Raw genomic sequence first — 10,119 nt, 5'->3', positions numbered from 1 at the left:
GTCCCGCCTGATCTTAGTGGTTGCCATGGTAGACAATTCGAAGTCCCGCCTCCTCAAAAATGCATCCCACCCTTTGACCTTACTATAATTTACTTGATTGGCTGGCGCCATTGTTCGTTCTACCATACGACGAATTCATTGGACCATCTAAACGCCAGTCAAAACGCAAGGTGCTCAGACTTCCTGCATCTGTTAGGCTATCCACAGTGTCATGTATTTATCTGACATGTTTTTCCCATCACCTCTGACAACAGGGCGACTTTACTCGTAGACTTTAATTTGTCACCGACTGAGCGTTGAACACTAGGCGGGTCGATGTCCAAAGACAACCGCTATGATGGACGGCGGCGCGGAGCTGGGCAGCACCGTCTCGGCCCAAGAGTTAGCAACCAAGGCGGGGACGGGAGGGAAAGGTCTGGTAGCAACAGCTCAGGCTCCTCGCATGGAGGTGGCAAAAGCAAGAATGCATCCATAACTGCTTTGAAGGTATGCGCTGCTTTGTTTTTCGCAACTAACAACTGAAGTAAAACATTTGATTTAATCAAGAACATAAAAATTCCTTGATATTCCTTGCTAGGAATTCAAGTTCTCGCGATAAATAAACATATTTTGGGTGACCTTACTTTCTGATGGTGTGATATTGTCAAATCTCGTTTCTACCTTTTTTTGTCCTCTTGGTTAAGAAAAATGCCTACATCATCATCACCATTATTATTATTATTATTATTATTATTATTATTATTATTATTAGTATTATTATTATTATTAGTAGTAGTAGTAGTAGTAGTAGTGGTGGTAGTAATAGTTTACCCAATAAAATTTACATTTGTGAAGATGCTAATCATTTTTACAAATTCTCTGCATACATGTATTGTCATGTTATTAAAGCAAAACTGTGAAAGTAAAGGGACTGTTTTGCAAAGTAAAACAGCAGTAATGTAAACAGGCCTATATCAAAATATGTTGATTCCTTTCTTTGTCCCAAAGTGTTATTACAGACTTTCCAAGTTTGCACCATTTGTATTTGGTCAAACCCATGTGGCCTTGTATGTCTTGTCCCACAGCAGCATATGAATCACTGAATGCCTGGTCCATTCAGATCTAAAGCATCACTTTGTGTGGCTAATGCACTGCGTTCGCACACACTGTCTCTGACCCTGCAGCTATACTCTCATCACTGGCAAGTACAGGATGGGGGGCAGAGAGCCAGGCCTGCTTTGTGCACATGACTGCACAGTGTTGTGGTAGAAGGAGAGTGAAGAGTGAGAAATGAGAAGCGGAGAGAGAGGGAGAGAGCGGGGGCTCTGATGCAGAGCAGTGAGAGGAGGGGAGCTGTAAATATAGGAAGCTGCATGCAGTGGTAGGCAGATAGGCAGCAGCAGGCAGGGAGTCGGGCCTAAGAGGTGGCTGCTAACTCAGCAGAGTGCTAGGGGCTCAGACTAGATTACAGGCAAGAGTTGCAAACAGAATAGTCAAAGTAAAAGGTAGGCGTGGTGGGCTACTGAGCATTTGTCTCTCACTTGCCACTGGGAGAGGAGTTGACACAGCTGGGCAAGTTGCTATAACAGTGTGGACTACACAGAGGGAGTCTATTTTGGTCCTGCTGTCAGATGACGATGTCACCTTGCACAAGTGGCAATGCTGGTGAGAGGGAACAGGTTGCCTGAAGTGGGCTGTCAAGTATGTCAGGAGTGGATAAAGACGAAGAGCCTGCTTACAGATTGTACTTCTATTCTGTACGTATCCTGTGATGTTTGGATTTTTACTGCTTTTACTAATGAGCTTGTTCTCACCCACTCCACTGTCTTGCTACTTCTGTTTGTAGACCTTGCCAGAAGGGAAACCTTACACTTGCCCCTTACTCAGCACAGTCTAGAAAATAAACATGCTCTCTTGTGCATGTGGAAGGACTGCCTGATCAAAGAAGAAAGCAGAAGATAGGCTCCACATTGTATCTTTCTCTTCTATGGTGCAATGGGAGACAGCTTGTTTGTAGCTGATTAAGTGGATAAAGAGAATGTTGCTTTAAGCCTTTTTGGCCTCAGGTTGCTGCACTCTGATAGCCATCAGTTGCGAGTAGGTAAGGTATTTTCAAAACACTTATTTGTAATCCACTGGCTGCCAAGCACTGGAGATACAGAGTAAACATTTACTGTAAAGAGATAGGACAGGCTGCATCAGTAGCTCTTGCTACTTTGGTGGATTTGTGTTGTTGAATGATTTATTGTATTTATTTATTTTTTTAAAATATTTGTGTCGTCTTATTCTCCATTTGACAAAATAAAGCTCAGGCCACTTGATATGTAAAGAATTTTGCTCACCAAAGTAGGTCAGCTGGGTATCTCCCTTAGGGACATTAAATGGTATCAGACCGATACACGCATTCTGTTTCTGCATGTGTAATGCCTAATGAGCCATGTTCACATTATTCTGTGATTTTTGAATTTAAGGTGGTGTATGTATATACTGTTTTTATTTTAAGCTATGCCCTAATTTTTACTTTTTTACCTCTGAAAACGTATGCCTCAAATGTTGCAAATGTGGTAGAAGGACATTTTTTTTTTTTTTTTTATCTGAACAGTAGCGCTCATGAGAGACATCCAGGAAAAGAGAGAATGATTTGTTCCATGACTCATTTCTGTTAAGAGAAGAACTGGCTCTCAGTTTTGATTTTTTTAAATGTTTGTTATTTTATATAGTTATTTTCATTAGGTATAAAACTATGATTCATAGTTGTCTAAAATATTCAAGTTTGGTCTGGACTCTAGTCAACAGAGTAAATAATTTATGACAAGTGCAGAAGTGGTACGGTCTATTCTAGGGGAGAAACACACTAAGTGGAAGATGCAGAATGATAAACCTCTGATTGCCAGAAATCAGAATATTTAGTTATGTAAGAACCAAATTAAATCAAGCAGACTGCAGTGGTACACCACTTTTTTGCGCTGTTATTATTCAGCCACTTTTTCTTTCTGCAGTAATGCATCAGCTGTCTAAGAGATACAAATAGCCAAATATTTTCTCTATGAGATATGGATCCAGAAAGATGCCGATGCTACATTTCATCACATGGGTTCTTAATGAATGTGATGTCGCTGTATTTGTTTTGGTTCGCAGTGTCGACTTCACCCAGGGTTAAAGTCAAGTTCACTGATGCATACTCAATGTGTAGGTCAACCATGATGCATCCTTTGCACAGAACGGGTTTAGAGCCTCAGCCTCTAGCTGTTCCTTGTCACAGTATGACCCCGTAGACCGCTTCCATACACTTTTATATCAAAGCAACATAATCAGAGCTTTTATGGCAAAATTTTAAAATTGCTATAAATGTACTTTTTGCTTACTGTTTGACATAAAAATCTGCCAAAAATGCTCCGAATTAACATAAAGTACCATTGATTTCCTTGTTTGAGTGTTTTTGCCCGTGATGTTTTGTTTTTTGGGGCAATGAAAACACACTGTACTGCGGAACACTGTTTTAACGGCTGAACAAAATCAGTGTCTGAGGTGTATTAAAACTGAAGTAACCATAGCAACAGTGCTTAGGCTTCAGGCCTGCTCATTGCTCATAAAACTATTATTGTTGAAAGAACTGGGTGAGAATTAGTCAGTATGTATTTTATGTTATCTACAATTCTATTTATGCTGAACATAAAAAGTGGGTCACAAACATATTTTATTTATTTACTTTAAGCTGTGAATGTTTACTTAATTTATTGTAGTGATAATAAAATAAGACAGTGCAGGCTCCAATTTGAACAGGGTCTGTAAAATGTACATTAAAAGAGAGCGCATGGATTTGCAAATGTCATAAACCCATGCTCTATTCACACTAGATGATAGAAAACATAGCAAATGTTTGAACTGAGAAAATGTGCCATTTTAAAGGTACAGTGTGTAAAATCTCACCACTAGATGTCAGTAGATTGCAATAGCAATTCTGTGTTCTTACTGCCCTAATTAAAGTTTTTTTTTTTTTGTTGCTTTAAATGTCACTCAAGCCGAATATTAGCTGGCACGATGTTAGCTTACAACCAGCTGTTTGTTGTTTTATCTGGCTCGTTGCCTGTCTAATTTGCTGGCAATAAGTAATTGCAATAATATCGGGAATAAACGAGCATGTTAATGTCCATTTTCCTGTGTTAGAGCCCTGACTTTAATTCAGGAGATTAGGTTTTAGGTGAGGAGAAAGACGCTGAGGTGGAATGAGGGACGGAGCAGTGGTCGAGGAGGATAAAAGCATACTGAGAAAGAGTTGATAAAAAAATGTACATGTACAAATGTTAAATGGTTATGTATAGTTTAAAAGTGCTATTTGTGGTTTTTAAATTAAAAGTAACTTATGAGGCGAACTACATATGTGGCCGATCTCAGGCCACATACATAAAATGTGATTAGCCAGAATGCCGTCACTCACCTCAGCTATAGTATTCAAGATGGCGGGACAACATGGTGATTTACACAAACCAGTCACATGTCTGAAGTATTACTAGATTACTTCTAAGTTTATGAGAACATGTCAGTTTGTTAGAAGATGTCATTGCACAGTAATCAGTGTATATTTATGAGTACAACATGTTTTTGTTTTGGGTTTTATTCGTTTAAATAACATCACAAATTACTTACTGTACTTTATAAAGAAAAAAAATCAGGTAGTTTTGTGATGGCAACAAAAAAAGTCTGTGACAAGAACATGTTTGACAATGTGTAGCATCTTTTCTTCTTTTAACAAGAGTCCATAAACTTCTGGGAACTGAGAAGATCAGCTGTTGTCTTTTATGAGATGAGTGTCGTCCCATTCTTGTTGATACAGGATTCTAGCTGCTCAAAGAGTCCTGGGTCATCATTATTGTATTGGTGGTGAAAGGTCTGGGGTGCAGGCAGGCCAGTTTAGGGCCCAGACTCTTCAGCTATGAAGCCATGCTGTTTTAATGGCTACTGTGTGTGGTTTATCATCATCTTTCTAGCTTTGGCCCATAGACTGTGGTGGAAGAGGTTTAACCTGCATTTGTGGATGGTATGGTGAGCTGTGTTTAGACAGTGATTTCTAGAAGTGTTCCTGAATGCATCCAGTGATCATTATAAAAGAATAAAACATTTTTAATGCAGTGCCAGCTGACGGTCCAATGGTCACGGTGGCCAGTGCTGATTTTCCAGCCTTATCACACACACATTCACTTCTCCAGATTGAGCCTTTGCCCATCTTTACTTCTGAAAAACTCCCTCAACCCTTTTGTTGCCTCCATTCCAAGATTTTTTGAGACATGTTCAGGGCTCGCAAAATCGCTAGCCCGACGTCCCGAGGCTAGCGATTTTTCCAGTCGGGCTACCAAAATCTATCTTAGCCCTGCCCGTCGGGCTATCATAGGAAAAATATATGTCAATGCTTTTGCATTCTTTCGAAAATGTAACTGAGTAATTCTGTCATTGGCATCGATGAGCCACTGTCAATATGTGACATATTGAAATCGCGTTTGAATTTGTGCTTGTTTTTTGCTTTCACTGTCACTTTGCGATCGCGCGAACGGTGTGTAGAGTGCGGGAGCACTGATTGGTGAGTGACAATTAATTGCGCACCAATTCCTCTGACATTGTCTTATCACTCATTAGCTTACTATTCAATCGTGACAAGTGAAATCTCCCACAGCAAGCTTAAACATGTCATAGAGGTTGATTGCGCAGAGAATCGCTGACCGTTATGTCAGTACGTGTGTAAAAGCAGCAGGATTTACGCCGGTATTTTAGTTCTGCTCAGCCAAATAAGACAGGTCAGGTTGAAGAAGGTGCAGCCAAAGAAAAGCCTACCACAAAACGGAAAAGTTATGACAAATTAGACTGAGGCAAAAAGAAAGTGCATAACATGATGTTCTGCCAGGTGTGTTGTGAGTTTCATTCAATTTCTGAGTCAACAAGAGCCTTTGTTACTGGGACCAGTAATTTTAAGAAAGACCCCATCAGAACCCATGAGAAATGCAAGAAATGCATTATTGCCCAGTCTGCAATGTCTTTCCCAGAACAAACAGCAATTGCAAAAAACATACTAAAAATAAACCAAGCATGAGAAGAAGTTCTGAAAAATCTGTTTAGAACAGCGTACTATGTTGCAAAGAGTGAACTACCATTGGTAAAATTTAGGAGTCTTTGCAAACTTCAAAAAGCAAATGGCCTAGATCTTGGTTCCACTTGCCTCTTACCCGTGACTTCAGTGGAAATTTCCGATTCAGGATCTGACACAGACTGATTCATGTTCTACACAGTTCTTGCAAGTTCATAGAAATTTCTGTTCAATTAGAACCAAGTATTTGAGTTGATGGTTGTAATTTTTATACAGTTGTTGTGATTTGTATTTTAAAAATTTTTTGATTAATTTTTGTTTCCCTTACAATATTATACTTTAATGTATAATATTGTAAAGTAGGGCTGCTCAATTAATCGAATTTTAATCTCGATTACGATCTGGGCTTTCGACGATCATTAAAAATGACTGAGCCGATTATTAGCCCCTCCCTCGTGCTTTACTCTCGCGCTTCTCCGTGTGGCAAATCGAGCGCACCTCTCTGCATTTCGAACACGTGTCACAACATTAAGAGGACCCGAGGGAAGCTCGGAAAGCTAAGCAGAAGTTATTTGGAGAGGAGAGTGACTGCTGTTGGTTGAAAAGAGAGGTAAAAAAAACTTCAGTGGTGTGGAAACATTATGGGTTCGCGGAGTCAGACGTGGATCAAGTAGACATAGTGTGTAAACTTTGCTACGGTGTCGTAGCTGCACCACAGAGCAACACTGCAAAGTTCACTAAACATAGATGTTTACATTTTTCATTTATTTTTATATTGCAAACATTTGCACTGTTATCAGTATTTGCACACTATTTTATATTATTTTTGACAATCTTTAAAGTCATTATTCAATACATTGTTATTGTTAAATAAATATCGTCAAATAATCGAGATCTCAATTTCAGTGAAAATAATCGTGATTATCATTTTTGCCATAATCGAGCAGCCCTATTGTAAAGGAAACAAAACATAAAAAAATTTGCTCTCTTTTTTATTCGGGCTACTTAAATTTATTTTGGGCTACCAAAAACTGAAGAGTGCCGGCCCAAAGTTTTGCGAACCTTGATGTTGCTGGCACAAATAATGTGACTAACACTCTGATTCATCCTTTGTTAGGTCGAGAATAAAATGAAGAGGGAAAATCCAGTCAGATTTAATGTGTTGAGTCTTATGTCTGTCCTGCAGGCTTCATTTCAGCGCTCCAACAGCCATGACAAAGTGCGAAAGATAGTTGCTGAAGAGGGCCGTGCTGCTCGAAACCTCATTGCCTGGAGCGTCCCTCTAGAGAGCAAAGAGGAGGAAGGTTGGTAGTTTAATGCAAAGTACATTTTTTCTTTATGCCGTTAATTTATGATGCTGCAGATGTTGTTGCGGATAATTCATTAAAGGTGATAACCATATTCTGGGGTCACGGGCTATCTGTCTTTGCCAATATTGTTCAGCATTTTATATGTTATTCATTAAAAATTTTGTTGTACGCTGTCAACTGGAACCAGATGGTTATTTTTCTTCTCATGGCTCAACTGATGAAATGAGTACTTCAAATTTCTTAAGCAGACTGTTTAAACTTGATGCATGCTCTTGTGTTTTAGAATAAATAAAATATATTTTTGTTTTTAAATGGTGACAATGGGGGGGTTGTCTTTGAAATAGTCTAATCTTAACCCTTCTGAGAAACCCACTCAACATGCTCACCCATTTTCTCATTTTCACTCTGTTTCTCTTTTATTTGTGGGTCAGTTCAGTTTTATTTATTTAAGGCCTTGTTTTTGCTCCAAAGTTTGAGGATGAATTAAGGTCCAGCTTTTCAAATTGTAGTTTGTATGTTTGTTTGTTTTTTTACACAAGGCTTACATAATCCTCTGCAACTCTATAATTAATCATTTACAATTAAGTGTTTATTTTGTATTTCACTTCTCAATGATTCTTTTTTACACATGTGACATATTTTTTTGTCACAACAATTATATATTCATTGTTGGCCAGATTTAAGCTCTGATTATTTATCCACTATCTAAATGCAAGCCTCATATTTTTTTCCTCTCTCCTCTTTACTTAGCAAAGTCCAAAGGCAACTCCAGTGGCAGTTCCAGGTCTCAGAGAATCAATTCTGGACAACAAAGGAATAAAAAGCAGGTTGGAATACCGTCCTCCAACACTAGAGGGCACTTTTTACTAACTTATTTCATCTTTGACTTCTGCCTCATGCCCCTGAAACCCTAAAAAACACGAACTTGATGTAAGCGTGTCTGTGGTGGTTGCGAAACTCCCCTCTTTTGCAGTCTTGGTTTGGGATTCATGTTTATGTCAAAGAGGAAGATGTGGTCAAAAAGAGGGGCAAAAGGCAAAGTACTGTTTTAAAATTTTGTATGAAATCCTTTAATATTTTTCTCCTGGATGCAACCAAAATCTGCCTCAAGTTAGCGCTCTGATGGGCCTTCACAGTGTGTACTCCTCTCTCATATGCAACTGAAATTTGGTAAACTATTTGTGCCTACCAATACAAGAGATTATTGCATCAACTGGACTGTTAAATGTTTAATAATGTTAGTTTCTTTGTGAGTGGGCTTCCATATAAAAAAGCCCAGTAATGAGGTAAAAGTAGCATGACTCTGTAACACTGCTGTGCAGTCAGTGTTTGTGCTTTCCCTACAAATCCAGCGACATGATGTTAAAAATTCAGCTCACTGTGATGTCAGTGCTTCAGCAGTCAAAGTTTCTTCTCATTCAACATTTAGTTTTTATCATTATTTTAAACTGATCAGGGTTTAGTTGGAAATCTTCATTATTTAGTGCAAGTAGCTGTTTGAAAATAGTGAATGCTGTCATTTCAAAACCAAAAATATGCAGTGAGGTAAAATTTATAATATAACTTATTCTTTATTTATTGGACACCGGAGATTTTCAGAATAAAAGATTAATTGAGCTCAGTCAGAAGTCATTTCCTTATCAGATTCCCAGTTATGAGAAGCTATTGGGCTACTGTCCAAACTTCTTTACCTGCAGATCTCAAATTTGATATATTTTTTTTAAATTTTCAAATTTTAGTTTAATGTTGTTGTTATTTTGTTTTGTTTTTTTTAAATCACTAAGCAGTGAGTGTTTATTAAAGGCTTTGAAGTGATATTTGTTTTAAATTTGTGAGTTAGATATTGAAATAAAACAAATGAATAAACTAAAGCTTAAAAGTAAAGCATACCATATTGTTATAAAGGGACTCATTAATAAACTGGAGTACTTTGTGTTTTACTTTTGGCCTTAAGTACAGATAATGTGTCAAGAGATTGCGATAATGTGTATGTTTACGTTTTTAAAAACTTTTCTTGCCATTTTCCTAAATGTTATCTCTTATTGTTCGTGGGGCTCTTCTCGTGGTGTTTTCTGTGGTGTTTGCATTCAAAGTGGTAGTTCAACATAATGTTTCCAGCATATTTGCTATTATCTTGGCGCTGTGACACCTATGTTCGGTGCCTTAGTCAGCAGAAATCCTTACAGGGCACCTGTAAATGGTAGGGGAAAGACGGAGCTTTTCAGTTTGCTCTTTCTTCACAGAATGCTGCTCTGGAAAATAAAGGGACAGCTGGAGCTTTGCTGGAAAAGGGGCCAGAGAAGAGCCCCTCAAAAGTCAGACAGCCCCGAAAGGTGGACCTGCGAGCGCGCTACTGGGCATTCCTCTTTGACAACCTGCGTCGGGCTGTGGATGAGATTTACGTCACTTGTGAATCTGATCAGAGCGTCTTAGAATGCAAGGTCAGTCTGCATCGAGGAGCAAAAAAAAAAGGGGGGGGGGGGTCCGCATAGGAATGCTGATCCTAGTTTTGGGATCACTGGGTTTATGTCCTGACCAGTACAAATGTCTTTAGCAAGTTTGAAATGTCGTATGATTTGTGAACACTAGAGGGGGACATTGAAAGCATGACAAACATCTCACATTCCTCTCGAGTCTGCTTAATGTCAGCAGGGCTCTCTGAAGGCTTGCTGGTGAGACAATTATCACAGGGCTCTCTCTTCACATTGGCATGAACAATATTGATGACTGACTGTAAACAATACGTATGCATGT

At 38.8% G+C, this 10,119-nt stretch overlaps 1 protein-coding gene across 3 annotated transcripts in view; it reads left to right on the top strand.

The window, feature by feature from the left end:
* Positions 1-147: 147 nt before the first annotated feature.
* The window catches only part of scaper (S-phase cyclin A-associated protein in the ER), a 58,375-nt gene continuing 48,403 nt past the window's right edge, over positions 148-10,119 (top strand). The window contains exons 1-4 of one of the 3 annotated variants that reach the window (XM_085166112.1): positions 148-486; positions 7,242-7,359; positions 8,116-8,192; positions 9,609-9,806. In XM_085166112.1, the coding sequence (XP_085022238.1) occupies positions 316-486; positions 7,242-7,359; positions 8,116-8,192; positions 9,609-9,806 (564 nt within the window). In that variant the 5' untranslated portion in view covers positions 148-315. Of the gene's footprint in view, positions 487-772; positions 1,737-7,241; positions 7,360-8,115; positions 8,193-9,608; positions 9,807-10,119 lie in introns of those variants that run through there. The other 2 variants (XM_085166114.1, XM_085166113.1) reach the window with 2 other exon arrangements.

The sequence above is a fragment of the Neolamprologus multifasciatus genome, chromosome 7 (genome assembly GCF_963576455.1).
Source record: "Neolamprologus multifasciatus chromosome 7, fNeoMul1.2, whole genome shotgun sequence".
Classification (NCBI taxonomy): Eukaryota; Metazoa; Chordata; class Actinopteri; order Cichliformes; family Cichlidae; genus Neolamprologus; species Neolamprologus multifasciatus.
Note: the sequence above shows the minus strand (reverse complement) of the source record. Positions and strands in the feature narration are given on the sequence as shown.